The 21,110-nt window shown below is 35.8% G+C and overlaps 1 protein-coding gene across 1 annotated transcript in view; it reads left to right on the top strand.

The window, feature by feature from the left end:
* Positions 1–20,767, top strand: part of LOC125661005 (receptor-type tyrosine-protein phosphatase mu-like) — a 54,135-nt gene extending 33,368 nt beyond the window's left edge. Inside the window, exons 4-21 of the mRNA XM_056147217.1 lie at positions 1,356–1,470; positions 1,722–1,795; positions 5,485–5,687; positions 5,943–6,030; positions 6,799–6,872; positions 6,963–6,999; positions 7,093–7,190; positions 7,873–8,001; positions 8,118–8,263; positions 8,556–8,691; positions 10,285–10,425; positions 16,238–16,331; positions 16,468–16,541; positions 16,718–16,852; positions 16,937–17,062; positions 17,704–17,858; positions 18,127–18,262; positions 20,090–20,767. Of these exons, the coding sequence (XP_056003192.1) occupies positions 1,356–1,470; positions 1,722–1,795; positions 5,485–5,687; positions 5,943–6,030; positions 6,799–6,872; positions 6,963–6,999; positions 7,093–7,190; positions 7,873–8,001; positions 8,118–8,263; positions 8,556–8,691; positions 10,285–10,425; positions 16,238–16,331; positions 16,468–16,541; positions 16,718–16,852; positions 16,937–17,062; positions 17,704–17,858; positions 18,127–18,262; positions 20,090–20,161 (2,033 nt within the window). The 3' untranslated portion in view covers positions 20,162–20,767. The remainder of the gene's footprint in view (positions 1–1,355; positions 1,471–1,721; positions 1,796–5,484; positions 5,688–5,942; positions 6,031–6,798; positions 6,873–6,962; positions 7,000–7,092; positions 7,191–7,872; positions 8,002–8,117; positions 8,264–8,555; positions 8,692–10,284; positions 10,426–16,237; positions 16,332–16,467; positions 16,542–16,717; positions 16,853–16,936; positions 17,063–17,703; positions 17,859–18,126; positions 18,263–20,089) is intronic.
* The last annotated feature ends 343 nt before the right edge of the window (positions 20,768–21,110 follow it).

Raw genomic sequence — 21,110 nt, 5'->3', positions numbered from 1 at the left:
GTGATAAAAATAACAAATGGCATTTCACCCCAGGTGAGCTCAAAAACAATGTAAACCCATATTTACACAATTCAAATTAACTCGAAAAAAATCCATCGTCAACTTCCCTTATTTATGAAGCAATATCTCATTATCACCTGCAAATGGTGTTTATATATCTCAACTGGTTCGATGTACAAGAGCTTGTTCTGCTACTGACAAACAAGTTGATGGTACAGGGGTTTCAACAGTCTCGATTAAAAGTCAGCATCTTGCAAATTCTATGATCGTTATAACGATCTAGTTCGTCAATACAACCTATCATTGAGTCAAATGCTGTCTGACATGTTTCATACCGATTGTTACGCCATTGTTGGTACACTGATTTTGATCGACAGAGGGTGCTTACTCCTCCTAGGCCCCTGACCCCACTTCTGGTGTGTCCAGGGGTTCATGTTTGCCCAGTTATCTATTTTGTATTGCTTGTACGAGTTATGAGATTGATCACTTGTTCGTTATCTTCACCTTTCATATGGAATATATGTCAATGAAAAATTACATTATCATTGACGACAATAGACAAATGACTCTTTTTCCAACAAATAATATGGATTAAAATAGAGGGCATTGCAGTTTGAAACATTGATTGTGTTTAAATTCATATGCGTATTTTCTCTCAGATTACGACCCAACGTTCTACAGCGCGTCCTGTGAGGAGGAGTGTAGTTCCCATTTCTATAACAGGACGTGTTATGTAAACAATGGGTCCTGTATTGGTGGATATACTGGAGACTATACAGGCGACAAATGTACACAAGTTGATATCATTATACGATTACTGTGAATGTGATCGTAAAACGAGATTTTAGATTATGATTAGAAAACGAAAAGGTGAAGATAACAGCGGTTGTCAATCTTACAGAGGAGGACAAACGTTTGTTGAAATTGGCCGTGTGGCTCTGGATGGAAAATTGTAAACGATGGACGCCGGGCGAAAGATGATCAGAATAGCTCACCTGAATTTATATCTCACGTGAACGAATTTAAAAAAAACAAGCAACAAAACGTATATCTTCGTATTTTCCTTTCTCTATTCTATTTTTCGTTATGAAGAGTTCAATGAAAAACTATTGCGTTCCTCTCTATATCATTTTGTCTATGTGTATCGATCAGTCAATGTACTATCATGGAAAATATACCTGTGATAGCCTCAAAATTAAAGTGAGTCTGTTACATGACTGATTTTGTTCCTCATATGTATATTTCACTGCGACAAAAAAAAAAAAGAAAGAAAAAAAAAACGAGGAAAAGAAATTATCTTACGAATCATTAGTTTGGGTTATATTGACATCAAACACTTTTCCATTGAAATATAGCCCTGACTGCTAACAGGTCCGAATCACCGGAAGTTCCTGCTACGATCATTGTCGCTGGTCTTGGAGGATTTGTCTTTGTTCTCATAGCAGTGGTAGTGACAGTCTTCCTCTTCAGGTTTGATATAACGGCAGAACGTTGGTTTAGAATTTTGTAAGAGTGCAATACATGTATTCATGTGCTCCCTATATGTATTTATACATAGCTTGAAAGGCAGGGGTGCTATTCATTTTATGAGAAATAACAAACCTCTGATCAAATGTTTATCGACATTAAGATATTCCACGTCTTTAATCTTGGATTATTTGTCAGTATCTCAAACTTTATTTCATTTATGGAGATCTACATGTAATGTTTATTGATTGTAGGTTTAGACGACAGAAGCATTCCCAGTCGTCAACGCGATCGATGTCCTACAAAACCGGTAGTAAGACCTCGACAGGTAAATTTCGTGATATTATCAAGTCTGGAAGAAACGTAAATACCGCAATATGTAGCTAGTCTCTTTACGGTTACCAGAGCCCAGATTACGTTCGAATACATAATGAGCATTCACAATTTAAGTCATGGTACATGTAGTTATATGTTCATAAGAAATATAACCACTTATTTTCATTCCTACTGTCCAAGAAGTTGATTTATTAAGTTTTTGCTAACGAGTTTATAAGCTAGTATATTGTATTACTGAACATATCATAAAGAACAATCTGAATATTTGATCGCAGTTTCTATATAAGTTAGAGCTCTAAAATAAATGACTGGAAAACATAATGTGGTTGGTCATACGTTTGTGTGCAAAACAACTTCAAGAAAACCATGGAATAGTATCTTATCATATATATGACAGCTATTAAGAATGTTTGTCAAATTGAAATACACTTTTTAACAAGCAAGTGTTGTATTCTTAAACACGCCAATAGGTTTTAAAATCCCAGTAGTGTTAGGGTATTTGTTGGGAGTTGAACTATGTTCAATCTCCCTGGGTCATCACGCACTTTTCTGCGCAGTAATTTGTATTGATTTGTATAGTGGTCGTCATCGGGGGTTCTGTGTCAGCTGATTTACTCCTAGGTAAATCAACATAAACTTTTATAAACAATCCATGTAACTTTTCTGAATTAATCTAATTTTGATAATTGACATGTAAGTAAATGCAATGATATTGTATTCAAATCAATTTGAATACAGAATTTCGATCAAAGTGATACTGATATACATAGAAAAATAAAAGATAAGGTTGAAAATTGTCGTTTGTAGCGCAGCGTCACCTATAAACATTGATAGGGAAACGAACGACAACTGCACACAAGACCTATTGACACCGTGGCGCGAAATATCGAATATGGTGCGAAACCTCAGAAAATTTACAAGAAATAACTCTACAACATTACGTATGTGTATATATTTGGGTTTTTTTTTAATGTGATATAAAAAATGCTTGATGTTACATGTATATTGAATTAAAACACGTCATTCCCAGTCAACAACTTTCGATTGGGATCGGAATACGAAACAAAATTTCTTATATCCAGTTGCAAAGTGAAACTGCTTCATGCTTCAAGTTATTGAATTACGTAGTAATTGCACGTTACACATTAGAGAACTGTGTCTTTTAATCAAGAAAGTCACAAAATAGATACAAAATGAGTGTACCTTATTCATTACTGTTACCGAGCTTTCGTCGACGAAAATCTCGAAATGGCGTGTTTCGCTGCGCTTGATGATGGTAAGGTCCACATTTTCTACGTGAGTAGTGTGATATTTGTTTATGAATTTTTTGTGCATACATGGTATGTCTCGGCTAGGAATAATGGAAACTTTCTCACCTATGTATGTAAAGACATATTAATCTCTATTTTTAAAAATGTAGAACACTTTTATCAAATGACAATGTTTGAAAACGCTTAGAGCCCCGATGTCAGAATTTCCTTTTCCAAGACATCAATATGTCAAATTCATTATCCTTTTTTAATAGTATGTACCATATTTTGTACCAGTTATCCATTTTGAATCCCCTATTACAATGAGATTTTGCTGCACTCTGTAATGTTTGAGTGGATGTCATGAGTGTGTGTCAAACAGAAATTTTAAGAGCATGGGATAAGGTGCTGCCATGTATGACTTCACTATCAAAGTTTAACCCAGTTGCCACAATGTTGAATTTATGCTGCAAAAAGGATTGGAAATTGCTCTGGTCAAAACACATTGTTTATTTGTCTACAGATGAAAGAGACATGAGGATTCTCCCTCACAAACTGAATAAAAAAATAGTTATGGATCTTGTACATGTATAGTTTATTAATCACTATAGGTTTCCAACATCACGAGTCTGATTCCGCTATATTCTTCCCATTCTGTCAGGTTCATTCACCCCCTGTTTGAGCCACAGTATAATATCCCAAATACCTTGGCAATAAATAACATTATTTGACTAGTGTTTCATTTTTAGCGGAGTTGCGATGAAGTCGAACTCGGTTTATGATCTGATGAAGTGCCTTTGGGCGGGCAGGCGGGCACGCATCAACATTTCATTTCCGCACCATAGCCCTTGAGCAAATTATAGGATCTCATTCAAACTTAGATGGATTGTCACCCTCAGTAAGATGAGGAAGCCTATCGATTCTGGGGTCACTAGGTCAAAGGTCAAGGTCACAGTGGCTATAAATAGACTGAAATTTGGAGAAAATTTTGTTTTCCGCACCATAGCTCTTGAACGAATCATACGATCTCAATCAAACTTAGATGGCTTGTCACCCTCAGTAAGACCAGGAAGCCTATCGATTCTGGGGTCACTAGGTCAAAAGTCAAGGTCACTGGCTATAAATAGACTGAAATTTGGAGAAAATTTTGTTTTCCACACCATAGCTCTTGAACGAATTATAGGATTCCAATCAAACTTAGATCGATTAAGTAAGACAAGAAGCCTATCGATTCTGGGGTCACAAGGTCAAAGATCAAAATCACAGTGGCTATAAATAGACTGAAATTTGGAGAAAATTTTGTTTTCTGCACTACGATTTTTTAACAAATTATAGGATCTCAATTAAACTTAGATGGATTATCGCCCTTGATGAGACAAAGAAGCCTATTGATTTTGGTCAAGGGTTAAAGGTCAAGGTCACAAAGGATTTAAGTCGGCTGAAATTTATGTACGCAAAATTTTGCTCCCTGCTTGATAATTCTTGCAAACTTTTCTGCCGGTTCCCTCTATGCCCATTCCTTGTGCAACTCGGCTTGTGCATTTCCGATGCCGGACAATTTTAATTGTTTTGCATTTCATTTATTTTGAGTTATTATACAATTATTTACCATTCCATTGATCCTCTACAGGACTGTAGTATACTCAGGTGACAGCTTAGCATATTGGACTACCTTTTCAAGTAATGAATCCTTAGAATTAGCTACAACTAGGATTAAACTTGAATGTATATATACAGGGGAAAAACTTCTTCATAACTGCAAGGCATTGAAAACCATATTGATTTGAATGTTTGGGCCATAATATGTGGTCACATTTTTCATGAGAATATAAAGGGGTGAAATTCTAGAAAACAACAACACGACTTCAGTTACTCGAGGAGCGTTGTGGCCCATGGGCCTTCCATTATCCATGTTTGCTGTTGTAACGCTTTGAAAAACAACAACAATTGATTTGTATTTAAAATCATGATAATATTCAGTCATTATCCCCCTACCCTTCCAGTGCTATCTGTTCTAACTGAATTTCCACAATGTTCAACTCCCACGAGTACTTTAAGTACTTTGATTTTTGAGAGGAATTGGTTCACCAATGTCTGAAATTATCGTGTAATATCACTGTATCACTGAACTATAATGATAACTAAATGGCGAGATTTCTCGATGTGAATAAACGAATACCTTTTAATGATTTCGGATATTAAGATCAAGATATAGGGCTCATGGCGGGTGTGACTGGTCGACAGGGGATGTTTACTTCTCCTAAGCACCTGATCCCACCTCTGGTATATCCAGGGGTCCGTATTTGCCCAACTCTCTATTTTCGATTCCTTATAAGAGTTATGGGATTGATTACTGTTCGTTATCTTCGTCTTTCATTAACAACAAATACATGGTTTCTTACAGGAGAACGGTAATGCTTTCTTTTTTCAGCTACAAACAAACTGTACACAAACATCGCAATTGTGTCTATTTCAATTGAGGAACCAGAAGAAGAACCGCAGAGTGAAATCCTAGAAGAAGCTGTCCACTATAAGAATTTGTCAGTTGCAAAGGATATTGCTGTAAAAGATCTTCTGAATGATATACGACAAAAGGAAGCCGATGAAAGTATCGGTTTTATGAAGGAATATAAGGTATTATAATTAAGGTAAAACAGTTCGATCATGTGTATCGATAAGGCAGGCAGCATTATAGACATTTAACATAACGCCCTAATGCCACATAAAATTAGAGTAGTTATTACTGTAACGATATACATTTACCAAATTATACATGGATTGTTGCACATACAAGATCCCATCGGATATATTGCTATCTTTTCTTTTTTTACAAGATACACTGTGTATAATCTTTACCTCTGGTCCTTTTGAATGTTCTTTCTCTTTTAGTCAATTCCGTATGGTGAAAGATTCCCTTGCAATACGGCGAAACTAGAAGAAAACCAACTGAAAAACAGATTCAGAACAACTTTCCCATGTAATATGAGAAATGAACTTAGCATATACTATCTATCGGACAGGCGAATTGACATGTTGAATTAAACCATTTTAAATGTATTTCATACCCCCAGAAATCGATGATTCAGGGGCATCTAGTCTTTGGTCTGTGTCAAAAACTTGATCCTTGGTCATATAATTTACACTATAGTGGTACGGCTTTCATGTTTAGCATGTGTTTTGCTTGTGCAAGACCTTTCAATTGACACCAAAATCTTTAACCTGGTGACCTTAACATCGACCTTTGACCTACATTTAGAAAATTTTACTATAGGTCATACCTTTCAAATCGTAAGTGGTACTGTTTTATATTAGGCATGTGCATGTTTTGTGAGAGGACGTTTCAAACAATACCAGATTTGCTGACCTTGTGACCTTGACATTGATCATTGACCTACTTGGAAATATCTTGTACAACATAAGAAGTTTAGCTTCCGTATTTGGTATACGTATTCCTTGTTGCATGACACCAAAATCATTCATCTGGTTACCTTAACATTGATCTAAGATCTACTTTTAGAAAATTGTAATGTAATCCACATTTTTTAAACCATGAAGCACTGCTTTCATATTAGCATACGCATTCCTTGTGAGAAAACCTTTTCCATTCGTAAAAAGTTTGTTGACCTTGTGAACGTGAAATTGACCTCTGACCAACTTTGAAAATTATTCTCTAATATGTTGTAATTCAAGGAGATCAGTGTTTCACTAACACATCTTGTAGTGTGTATTTTTTTTTATTTTGTAGATGATCATTCGAGAGTCGTGTTAGATTCTGGTGATGGATTCGACTCAGATTACATAAATGCAAATTACATTGAGGTGTGTGCAAATTATAGAGAAATGGAAAAAAAATGGAAATATAGAGAGAACTAGACCTCTTTATCAATGCTTTCGATGTATTTATTGTAGAGTATGGATGGTAAGCGGGAATATATCGCATGCCAAGGTGAGAATCGCTCCAGCATTTAAAAGAGTGATTGATTTTTAATGTTGTACTTCCATTAACGGTCAATGTTTTACACTCGCATGGCCGTGGTAGGTCCAAGAGAAAACACTTTGATAGACCACTGGCGGATGATATGGCAGAAAGACGTTCAATATATCGTGATGTTGACCAATCTTATAGAGGGACCAAAGGTTTGTAAATAGGATCCGCATATTTCTAATAATGTATTCCTCGTATTCTTCATATAATACCCTGATTATGTAATAATATACATGTATACAACATATCACAAAATGTATGAACATTCCTGAATCAAGAGGTTTTGGCTACGGGTGGCTCCGTTTGTCTGCTAGGGATGTGGGGCTTGCGGCGGGTGTGGCCCGTCGATGTGGGATGCTTGCTCCTCCTGGGCACCTGATTCCATCAGGGGCCTGTGTTTGTCCGACTATCTATTTTGTATTGCTTATAGAAGTTGTGGGATTGGTCACTGTCCGTTATCTTCACCTTCCATGTATCTACAACCAATCATTATATACGCGTGTAAATACGCATTCATGAATCACACTGCACCGATACATGTATTAGACAGCTGCTAAAGATTTCAGCAGTTATGATCCATTTTCTTGGTGAGTGCTCATCAAATACAATTTTAATACACTGGCCCAGGTCTATGATAAAAAAAGAGATTACTGTCCTTTGAATGTCAATCAGACAGATCGGAGATTTCATTTCCTCTCATATCTTTCTTGATTTAGATTATTCTGAATATACCAGTCAATTACATCCATGTATCATTGCATCTGAAGATTTTTATTTCTTTAAGTATATAGTACCCGTGTATACCGATAATCCTGTAATCAATTGCAAATAAAGGTGAAGTGTCACCAGTACTGGCCAAGTGAAGGGCATGGACTCGACGTAAATCCATTTTCCGTCACATTGCTGGAAGAGAAAGTTTATGCCTGTTATATCATCAGGAAAATGGCAGTGCGCAAGAAGAGAGTATGTATGAAATTAAGAACCCCAAAACACTTACTTCTCTTTGATTTTGCAAATAGATTCTTATTATTATGCTATGTAACCGTTACCATACAAATGACTCTTAATCACATCTCAAGGTCACTGGGTCAAGGACGATCGTACAGTTTCACTACACAAGATGGCCGGATCACGGAACTCCTAATCCATTGAATCTGGTCATTTTCCACAGACACTTCCGGCACAAAATTGAACCTTCTCAACATCCAATGCTTGTACATTGCAGGTACAAAATACATATTTTGTGGAGAATTTTGACGTACATGTCCAACATTTACATATGTACTTGTGATATATCCACCTGTGTGGTTTTAAGATTATTGAAGCTCATGGCTTTTAATATCATCCAAAACTTTTTAGTTTTTCTATATTATTCCCATGGGCGACTAATTAAAACTATATATTAATGAGAAATCATGCCATTAGAATTTTAAAAAATACTAGATGTATTACCCTGTCCACTTCTTATGAACCTTCTAACGAGAAATTGATTGAATAACGTGTTTCTCTCGTTATAGTGCGGGGATTGGTCGAACTGGGACGTTCATTGCACTTGATGTTCTGTCCAGATACGGAGATGTCCACCACAGGGTCAATGTAGTGGAGTTTGTCAAGGCAATGCGGAAAGACAGGATGACTATGATCCAAAACGCTGTACGTATTACTTCTAAGAGTTTATATATACCATGTATATGTGGGTGATTTCACTTGTGTCATATGAAACAAAATAAAACCTTCAGCAAAAAATTGAGATTTTATTGTATAAAACACGAATCATTTTTTGTTATTTACTATTTTATATACATTTGCACATTGTCTTTATTCTTCATGTTAAACTGTAACCTGATGTTTAAAGCACTCCCTTCACAACGGGGAGGTTCTGGGTACAACCTTCTGTCATGGTGTTGCGGAAAAGCTAAGAGGTTAACATAGCTATTGACTGTTTCATCGTCCACCCCTAGGTATTACAAGTGAAATTAACGGATATTTTGGATATGATCTTAAAAGCGGATTTCCGGCGTTGGTATATTAAATAACCCACAATCCTACGATCCTACGCATCATACAGAGGTCAATATTTGTACTTCATCAACAGCAAGTGGCGTCTCTACATGAAATGCATAAAACAGCATGCAAAAAATAGAAAAACATTTCAACATTATGCCGTTTACCATACAGCGTTTTGAACATACATTTTGAATACGGATTATTCTCCTTGATTGATGAAGACATACGACTCACGGCTGGTGTGACCTGTCGATGATTACTCCCCCTCGGCACCCGATACCACCTCTGGTATATCCAGGGGTCCGTGTTTGCTCAACTCTTTATTTCGTATTTCTTAGAAGAGTTATAAGATTGATCACTTCGTTATATTCACCTTTCATTTCCTAATTTTACATGTTAATCTACCACGACTTATAGCAAATAGTCTTGCAACTAGTTATCTGACAAGTGATCTCGACTTTCTGTTTGTGACGTCACTTTAAGTAAGCAATACCTTGAATGATGAAAGTTAATGTTCCCCCTAGATCGTATTTGTCATTGCTTGAATTCATCCTCAATTGATTGTCGCTCCTTAGGTACTCGTCCTTGTCTATGATAATATCAACTACTCTCCTTATAGCCATTAAAAACTATATGATGTTCATGAAACCTGTATTTAGGTGTTATTGTAGAATTAAAATGAACGCTGTTTCAATCTAATTAAATGTGAATTCGCTCCAATACAATACGCTTCACATCTAACAACTCCATGTACGAGGTTATCTCAGCATGACCCATGATGTTGACCAATTAGATCATCGCCTAGAAAATCTTAGGTACACTCTCGTTCTATCGTACATTGTCTTAACCTTCCCGTAGAATCCGAGTAAACAAATTAACATGGCGGCTCGCATAGTTTCCTCGATGAGCAGCCGGAGGGTAATGTTTTACCGAATACAGTCAGTAACCTGTCATGGAATCCTTAGAATCAAAATTTCTTTGCATAATTTCCGGTTGTGGAGGCTTCAGTTGTATGTTTAGTGAATCCTTCACAATGGGCACAACCATTTTTAAACGCCGAACGATAATCATATAACATACACTTTCTCATTGGTCGATCCTTGACGTAATTGATTAATTTTGATTGGTTAATATATTTCGAGCAAAGGTCACGCTGAGTTGACCTCGTACGTTTGATCTATTTATAGGACTAGTATATTTCAACTATTTAAAAGACCCGTACGTTTGATCTATTTATAGGACCAGTACGTTTTCCTGTATCACGCTTTGTATGAATACTTCAGAAGAAAGGGGACGTTCGTCAACAAGAGTGAATTCATGTCGACATACGCAGATCTGGATAAACCGGAAGCAAAGAAAAAAATCACGAATGAGTTCAATGTAGGCAGTTTCTTATTTTTAAGGATTTTTAGGAAAGCACTTTGTCATTTAATACACCAAATTTAGTATACTTGTCAAAGTGCTTTTAAAATGTAGGCTGTTTTGTGTCTTTTAGGAAAGCGCTTTATCATTTAAGGAGAAACTTTAAACTTACAGTGTCACTACATATGCCAGAAGTGGAGTAAATCAAGTGTGGATTCTAAAAAAAAATTCTAAAGAACTTTTCATAAAAACTTGAAATCGCAAAACTTGTCTCAAATCAATAGCATCAAACCGTATGGCTTTTGAGCAGTTTACACGACCATTCATCACGATAACTTAAAGACTATACATTTTGACATCATGAACAGTTGCTTCTTCAGCAAAATTGGAAAAATTCAAATCTAGTGATCAGTCATTCCAAAAAAAAATTATTTCGTTAAACACTACTCTGATTCTACGTACAAGTACTCTGAAGTTTAAATTTTAAAAAAATGCTAGAGTACCTCATTGACAATATCTTCGTGGTCTTTGGAGATCAGCTCTTCCAACAGTCCGTTGAAATCCCCATGGGCGCAAATTGTGTTCCTTTGTTAGATGACCTGTTTTCATATTGATATGAACTTATTCAAAAACTTCTACGTAAGAAGAAAAAAATATCTTGCTGTTACCCTCACTTCGACATTTAGATACATCGCTGATGTTTTATCTATTACCATTAACAACTTTCATTCATATGTCTAATCGATATATCCCTGTGAACTCGAAATAAAAGACACCGCAAAGTCGTCCACTTCTGCTTCATACTTAGATATCTTATTGAAAGTAGACATTAACGGCAAACCAACAGCTCAAGTTAATGACAAACGGAATGATTTCAGCTTCTTCATCGTCAACTTCCCATATCCATGTAACAATATTTCTATTATCACCTGCATATGGTGTTTATATCTCTCAACTGATTTGATAAGCAATGTTTTGTGTATGGTCAGTTTTTAAATCGATACAAGCTACTGACAAACAAGTTGATGGTACAGAACAGGGCTTCCAACAGCCTCGTTTAAAGTCAGCTTCTCGCAAATTATATGGCTGTTATAACGATCTAGTTTGCCAATGCAACCTATCATTGGGTCAAATGCTGTCTGACGTTTTTCATACCGATTGTTAGAGCTTTCTTGGTACACTGATTTTGGCTACGGATAATTCTGCTTACCTGATCAAGATATGGGGCTCACGACGGGTCGACAATGACGTTTACTCCTCCAAGGTACGTGATGCCACATCTGGGGTGTCCAGGGGACCGTATTTGCCAAACCATTCATTTTGTATTGCTTACAAGAGTTATGAGATTGATCACCGTTCGTTATTTACATCTTTCGTATTATACACTAATTTTAGCATATTTTCCAAATTCCTTTCAGAAAACAGAAATCCACGTTTCTCTTTATTTAGCAAATGGATGAGATACCAATACATGAGGAATAAATGTATGCATTCCATTAATTCTCAATTCTTCAAACATGTTAACATACAGCATTTCTTGGTTTTACATCAGTCCTTTCTCCGCCCGGATTATGACAGCTTTCTATCCGTCCTATTGCCTGTCCGTCTGTCTGTTAGCATGTTTGTGTCCAGGTCATATTTTTCACACTGTGAGGCCTAGGAAGATCAATTGTGGTCAACTGATACATCTTTGGAGGACAGTTGTGCTGCAGCCCAAACAATAGAGTTATTTTAGATTTTTTACATATTCAAATCGTGTTCGAGTCAAAATTGAATACTGCGATGCCTATGGTCATCAACATTGGAAAGATGTGTCTTAATACCAAAGCAAGTCACTGTCTTTATTAAAGAATTCTATACCCAAACACAGTCAAATTATGTCCTGATCATATCTTGTATGCTAAAAGGCCTAGCTCCCTCAAGGCTAATCTGCTGATAGAAAACGTCATGTACGTTAATGTGATTTTATTCAAATTTAGTTGCAAATGACAGTGTCACAGCCTGTGACAGTCAAGTGTGCAAACATAGACAGATAGCTCCAAACGGGCGTATCATGTACTCTAGTTATAGTTCATATTTGCCATTTATAACTACAAAGGATACTATTGAAGATATATTGTCGCAATAATTATATTGAAGTTAAAATTTCTAAAATTCAGAGAAAGTTGTAAGTCGGTAAAATGCTTAGGTTATTTAATTTCTACAGAGCAGAGTTCTTTCATTAGTTACCCCATTCACCTATTGCTATCGATCTCTGTCTGTTGGGTGTAAACGACTGGGAATTCAACTTTATGCTGATAAATAACATTCAGATGTTTTTTTCAAAATTGCTATAAATTATCGTCGAGACAAATGAGGCATACATTTAAAGTTTCATGATCCCAGGAATAGGGATTATGGTTCTGGTATAGAACCAAAGCGATTATAGTGAAGATAGGTTAACTGCTGTAATTGTAAATGATTTGATATGGAACATCCTTTTGACAAGGGGACATGAATTGTAAATGTTAAGAATCATGCACGCTCGGGGCCTTAGGGCGTGACAAAAACTACCAAATGTTGGTATTTTTAAAAACGTTTTCACTTTACAACCGCACATTTGTAAGAAAAAGTGCGTAGTTGTTAGAGCATGACAAATTCTTCTAAATTATTGAAATGAACCCCGGGGTAGAGATTTTCACTGCAGGACAGTCTTAAACTGGTATTTTGTGTTTATGTGAAACACAAATGTATAGAATATTTTCTTTGATGCTGTTGAAAGCTATAATTAGAAGGAGCAGTTTCCGCTTTATAAAAATGATACATACAAGGTGAAGATAACGAACAGTGATCAATCTCATAACTCCTTCAAGCAATACAAAATAGATAGTTGGGCAAACACGGACCCCTGGACACACCAGAGATGGGATCAGGTGCCTAGGAGGAGTGAGCATCCCCTGTTGACCGGTCACACCCGCCGTGAGCCCCATATCCTGATCAGGTAAACGGAGTTATCCGCAGTCAAATCAGTGTGCCAAGAACGGCTTAACAATCGGCATGAAACACGTCAGACAACATTTGACCCAATGCGAGGTTATATTGACGAACTAGATCGTTATAACGACCATAGAATTTGTGAAATGCTGATTTCAATCGAGACTGTTGAAATCCCTGTACCAGCAACTTGTTTGTCAGTAGCTTGCCTCTATCTAAAAACTTACTATACCCAGAACAAGCTCTTGCATATCGAATCAGTTGAGGTATATAAACACCATATGCAGGTGATAATGGAATATTGCTACATAAATGTGGGAAGTTGACGATGGAGAAGCTGAAATCATCCCGTTTGTCATACAGTTGAGTTGTCAGTTTGCCGTTAATGTCTACTTTCAATAAAATATCTAAGTATGAAGCAGAAGTGGACGACTCTGTGGTGTCCTTTATTTCGAGCTCACGGGGATATATCAAATCGACATATGAATGAAAGCTATCATTGTTAATAGACAAAACGTCATCGATATATCTAAAAGTCGAATTGACATTGACATTTAAAGATCTAAGGAATACGGATTTTGGTTCTAGGGTGGGGTAAAACTGATTATAGTGAAAGTAGATTAAATACTGTGATTGTGAATAATATTAAAACCTTTTCAGTATTTTTCACTGCATATTAAAAGGAATAATATATATATTTGTAACAGGGTGCATAAAAATTGTATCATATTGCAATTTATACTTCCGAAAATCGTTTTCTTTAAAACATTTAATTTTAATCATTGTCTATTGGTGTCATTTGGTACACGGTTGACCGATAAGGTCGTTGAGCCCCCTGTCTGCCAATTAGCATTAAGTGTATGCACTTCGACCATTCGAGAAACAACGACTAGCATTTACCCAGTTAACAATGTTTGTATTGAAGAAGCAAGCTCAGCGTAATGTCATTGCTTCATTTAGTATTGTACATAACACTCATAGCACCGGCTAGTTTACAACAATGTCAATGTGTAATACATAAAACGAAACATATAGTAAATACAGGTAAACCTCGATATCTCGAACTTGTCAGGGCCGAATAAAAACTTCGAGATATCCAAGAGTTGGAGAAATCGAAGTTAATTAACTTGACACAAATACTGTGTAAGGTTCTACATTGCATGTTTTATTGGACAGGTAAATAAACAAACCTTTTAAAAGCGGTAAAACTTTTAGTTTGAAGTTAGGGAATTGTTTTAATACGTTTGCAATTGCATGTATATTGTATATCTATTACTTTATTTGATACTGCAACACTTACGTTTTATGAATTTCGGTCGTTTATCATACATGTAGCGATAATCAGATATCACGTTCGGCTCAGTCTTTTTGATACTCAGATTTGTATTACGCTTGGTAAATGATAAACCGGTCTCTGTAATAATGAGGAAGACGGAAATGGGAAATATCGCTGTCTTGGATTCGATGTCTTTTCGGCTTCTGTTATAGCATGGAACTTTAATTCGATTGTATGAAATTTAAGATACCTTCTTATACCACTGACAAATAACCCAACTATCCCATGGGTTGGATACCGGGTCCTTCGTTACATGTAGATTGCTTATCAGATACTGAAGATTTTGAATTTTGGTGCTGATATTCATGCTAAAACATAATGCATTGTATTGTTTAATTCTGGATTTCTATATCACTTTGATGTGTTTAGTGTTTACTTTGACTTGTAATAGAATATGTAAACGTATATTACGACAAAATTAAATTCCTATATCAGGTCTCGTCCCCAAGCTGCTTGTTGAATTATCGTGTCATCTTGCGTATAAATGTGCATTTCATGATCACTTCCAAACACCCAATCTACATAATTAGATAAAGCTCCCAATTCAACAGCTTGGGGCTATTAATGTGTGATTATCGGCAATGGTTCCATGAAGTCCGTGCTAGATCTAACAGACCGTAAAATTAGCATAACGGTATGATTGTGTACTTCAGGTGTGAAGTCAAAGAAACTTCTTGGACTTCGAGATAACGCATGTGTTTTTAGCACTTGGGCAGTAAATCTACTTCGAGATAAGCCAGGTATTCGATATTTCCGTGTTCGGGGTTTTCTAAAATCATGAATATAGAAAAATTGGCGGGGACCATCGATTCATTTCGAGACATTCGTAATATTCGACATATCGATGTTCGAGAAACCGAAGTTCACCTGCATTGCTGTATCAATATAAAATGAAAAAAAATGACAAAACGAAAGTAGAATTTATATTACTATGACAGTATAATATCAACGTTGATGAATTTAAAATCAACATGGACTTATTATTACCACCACTTCTAATCAAAATATGAGTTTCTGAAAGAGGGCAGGGCTAGGATAATTTTTCGTATTCAACACATCAAGTATTGCTAGAAATCAATACCAACAAATATATGATTTAAGGTATTGTGGCAGTGTATGGCCCCAGTACAGATATTCGGTTAACGTAAGTACTTTAATGATGAAAATGTAAAGATAAGGAACTGTGATCAATCTCATAACTCACTCAAGATATAAACAAATCGGAGTAGGACAAACACGGACCCCTGGACATACCAGAGGTAGAGTCAAGTGCCTAGGAGGAAAAAAACATCCTTTGTCGAGCGGTCACACCCACCGTGAGCCCTATATCTCGATCGGGTAAACGAAATCCGTTGTCAAAATATAATTAGAAAGAACTGCCTCGATTGCTAAGATACACGTCAGATGAGTAGAAGGATGGACGATTACACAAGGACAGTCTTCATTATCTGAAACTGTTTTTCTCTAATTCACAAGATATATTTTTAAATATGTTATAAATGTTCACTTTGGTCTTTTCAGGCGCTTAAAAGCTTACAACCTCAATATGATGGGGACGATTTCAAAACGGGACAAAAGTACCTTGAGCTAAATTTGACCAAGTCTGCTTTACCAGGTAAATGACGAATACAATACTACTTGGTTTAAATAATATAGTCGTAAAACATTGGCTTACGGAAAATGTTGTATATTTTAAGACAACATTTGAATGGCTGTATATTATATACGTTGTTGTAATCTCTGAATTTCAGTTGAACAATATCTGGTTTATCTTTCATCCAATGTGAAGGGTCGAGCACCATACTACAATGCAGTATTTGTGTCGGTATGTAATCTTTTAAAGCAGTACATACCTTTTTTCGTAAGTAATAGTAAAGCTTTATTTTTATTAAAAGATCAATATGCATGAACATGTATTGCTATTTGATACAATTGTAGATGCATACAAGTTTAATAGTTATCTACAAAATAGAATACCTTAAATGTAAATTTGATATTCAGTCCTTTGCCCAAGCCGAGGAGTTTATTTCTGCGCAGTATCCGGTGTCAGGTGCTTCCATTGATCTTATAAGCCTCCTGGTGGATCAGAAGTCGTCATTCCTTATTTCGTTAAACCCATTCTCTGATGTAAAGGAGGTAGGGAAAATATCAAAATCAATGATTTTCAATGCATTTCTAATGGTGGGTGACATAGTTACAAATTTGTTTTCTTTTAAACAGATTGAAAACTGGGTTGACGGGGAAAACTCTGTAATTGATTTGGCTCACTATGAAATCACGAGAAGTACCCAGACAATGCTATGTGAAGAATTGCGGACAACCAACATCGAAATCAAGAGGAAAGATGTGAGTTTGGGTTAAGGAAGCAGATACATGTACATAAAAAAATAAAGTAATTGAGGATTGAAATTGGTAGGTGGTTAAGACGTGATATAATCAAGAAGAAAACGGTTTGCGTAAAGTGGAGGGACGCTTGTAAAGTAATCAAGGTATTTATCAATGTACATTTGTAAATCGATTAAATTTCTATTTCCATACTAAATAACAGCTATCGATGTATCCGAAGAAGCATACAATGCCTATAATTTACACAAATACGAAACATAACGATGTTGAAATAGCCTGGCACACTTTCATTGGATACAAGTTATAAGATGGGAGTACTTTTGCTCCCTTTATTTTCTTTGAATGTTGTTTTACGCCCCATTGCGTGGGTAGTGTTTGCTCCTTCGCCAAAGACTCCACATCTAAAAGTCAGAGTCGCAGGACTTTTGGACAAGACCTTAAACACTGAGGTTCCGTCTGGCGCTGACACGTTAAAGAACCATTACCACTGCGACCCTGCATATATCTTCACCTTCAGTTGGCGATTACTAATTTTGGACAGTTCTAGAGGGAAAATGTAAAATTTTGATAAGCAACAATAGTTCATGCATCACTATGACCAGTACCTTATTCTGTCTGATATTATGGTTCTATATTTGTAGAGTGGAGAAACACACACGGTTAAGATATTTGAATGTCTGAGTTGGAGTTCCAGTGAGATCCTACCAAATGAGCACGTAACATTAACGAACCTGATAAAGCATTTAAGTTTGGATCGAAAATCCCACCCAGAGGGTCCTATAACTGTTATCTCGAAGTATGTAATAATAACCACATATTAGCATGATTTAATTTATGTATGTTTAGGGAGCTATGCCTGTAACGGCAGTATTTTATGCCTCCAAAATCGGGGGATATGGTTTTTCGGCTGTCGGGTTGCCTGTAAATATTGAATTTGCTTCCTAACATTTCTTGACATTGATTCATATGTAAGGTCCATGGACTGTATGTTAACTCGTGTTTTTGTTATGAAATGAATACAGCTGTAGTAGCCGAGAAAACGTCTATGAGGTCTTCCGTTTTAGGGACGGTGCTACATGTTGTGGGGTATTTCTAGCGGTCTATAACGCGGTAGACCAAATACTGCAGGACGATGAGGTGGACATTTTTACCATCGTGCAACAACTACAATGTCACAGACCGGAAATGATATCCAGAAAGGTACAACTCAATACAATTTACTTTATCTAAAACCAGGAGGTTACAGTTCAATACAATTTACTTTATCTATAACCAGGAAGTTACAGTTCAATACAATTTACTTTATCTAAAACCAGGATTTCAAGAATGAGATAATATTAACAACTAGAGCCAAGCTCGTTGCAAAGTAACGAGAGGTCTTCCGTCGGAGCTGTGTGACATAAAAACCTTAAACTTGACCATATGTCCTTGGGTCAGTTCCTAATGCATCCTAGTTAACATGAAAATACAGGAACCGTACATGAGTATGTGTGTGTGGGATCTAACTTTCGCCTTCTTTCCCTCTTGATATGTTATACGTAAGATCACCCTGGGAAAACTTATTTATAATAATTATCCAGTGATTTTACAAAAGACGAATACAAGTTAAGTTTTTAGAAAGAAAATAATCAACTGTACTGTGACAGGAAGATAAGTACTGTATCGATATAAGTAGTTTGGCTACGCTGGCGATTCTGACTTCTTGTATGTACTTATGAAATAGTTTGAGAAATTAATATAATTCAAATGAAGCTATAAAGGTGTACTATAAATTTTTATCCTTAGGTGTTTAATAAATTTATACTACTCAAGTACATGCGTGTATGATCTCATTCCACGAATCAGTCTTTTGAGGCGTGCGTGTATGTGGGATTAAATTCTTTCAGCATTTAACTTTTCAGTCCCAATAATGAACAAAAAATTACTATTTAAATTTATGAAATTTATGGCTCAGGACATACAATAAAGGTTTATAGCTGTTACCAATATTTTATCATACAACAAAATTATGATAGCATAATATTCAGACTGAAGAGTTTGAATTATTTATACATACAAATCAAATAAATTGCTCTCAAATCTTGAATATTTTATTAAACTTTAATATCTATCTGCGTAAATACATGTAGGTATATTATGTACACAGTGCGCACAGAAGTCGCGTATGAATTTCACGCCAGGGGCACGTGCCGAAGTAAGTTATACACATAGTTTCCCCCTTCACCTACCTAATAATACGGTTACCTGTTTGCGGGTCAAGCATTTTACTCATATATAACACAATACTCGAGCAAAATATTATGTTTATGAGATCAATAAGATGTTAATGAACAACTTTTCCAGCGAAAGCCATATCGAAATATTTACCGTTTTTGAGTTATAAAGCGAAAACTTTGAAGATCCCTAATTTATGGGGCCAGCCCCTTTTTAGGGATATCAAAAGAAATCTCTTAACATTTTGCACAACTTTTGTTCTACACGTCTTAACAAAATATTTTTAGTTTAAAAGATACATAGGAAAATATGTGTAATTCTTTGCTCCTTTAGGCGTCCTAATTTTTTAACCCTGTCAATCACCATTTCGAACGCTGTAATCAAAAAACAAAACACGATGTGCACAACTACAATGCTCCTACTTTTCATTTTCAATGCATTTTCTGCTCAAGCTTATACAGTCTCGGAGCCTTTGTCTGGAAACGAAAGCCCCTAAAATTCCATTGAAAGGGGAATAACTCGTGAACAGAAGGGAATTTCTGAAATGTAGTACATTATTTTAAAATCGTTCTATAAAGTTTATAAACCCTGAAAATTTGAGCAAAATCCATGCAGAAATGAGCGAAATATGAAGCTTCAAAGTTAGCGTCTAGGAAAAAGAAAGAAAAAAAGAATAATAAGAGCACAATCAGTAGAAGGTCTTCCGTTGTTACGGAAGACCTTAAAAATGAAATGATAATATAGATAAGCATTGAAACAAATCTTCACCATGTATTTGCAGTATTATTACACACTGTCTCGTTTTCATTTCAGGAAGAATACGAGTTCTGCTTCCGGTCTGTTTGGAACTATCTTAGTTCGGACAACATGTATGACAATACCTAATGATGGATAGGCACACCATATTACATTGATGCATGACGTCATTGTTTTCTCGCTGTGACTGTGTGTATCACGATATTTTGTTTTCAGAGTTTTATATACCCGAAGAAGCATTGGCAATTATGAGGTCGAATATGCAAAAGAGACAATTGCAAATTCACATTGAATTCGGACATATTTGATATATTTCGCTATGAATTGTTAATGCGTGAATATGATACATTGTTCATGCAACAATGATGTTATTTTCATATTTAATAGGATATTTTGTTGTTGTTGTGTTGTTGACTTTTGTTTGTTTGGATTTTTTGTTATTTTAAGTGGCGGTTATTTGTTGTTGTAAAATATTTGTCGTTTTTGTTTGTTGAGAATTGGAAAAACTTAAGGTGAATAATTTCAATTAATCTATATTTAGAATGTTAGTTTGGTCAGTTCTGGAATATTTTGTATCTTCAAATTCCATTAATATAATGTATGTGTTTATAGAATATACTGTATATCTGTATATAGCAGGGTAATATTCCCGTTTAAATAATTCAATCTTGCATGTATATCTCTTCTTCATTGATTTAACTTAATCATTATGTCATTAAATACTAATCAATGCAATTTGTAATTCTAGCTCGTGAATTGTTAGACTTATGGGTAATATTTGCAATGAGATTTGATGATTTTTCAATGGATTTTCAATGATTTTTCCATTGGAATCTAAATCTGAGAATTGAAGTTTTACAGATAGATGTGACCATGTCAGAGTTAAACTAACGGTGAGATTCTTCAATACGCCCGGCCTTCAGCTTCCCCCAAATAGATGGGTTTACACTTATATCTGTACCTGTCGATGCCTGTTTGTTCTTCTATACTCAACAAAACGTTTTAGATACCACTTCCTGTACGCTGAAAACGTGAAAATTTATAACTGTAGTACGATCGCGACAGAGTTTTCCTGACT

This window comes from Ostrea edulis, chromosome 8 (assembly GCF_947568905.1).
Source record: "Ostrea edulis chromosome 8, xbOstEdul1.1, whole genome shotgun sequence".
In the NCBI taxonomy this organism is placed as follows: Eukaryota; Metazoa; Mollusca; class Bivalvia; order Ostreida; family Ostreidae; genus Ostrea; species Ostrea edulis.
Note: the sequence above shows the minus strand (reverse complement) of the source record. Positions and strands in the feature narration are given on the sequence as shown.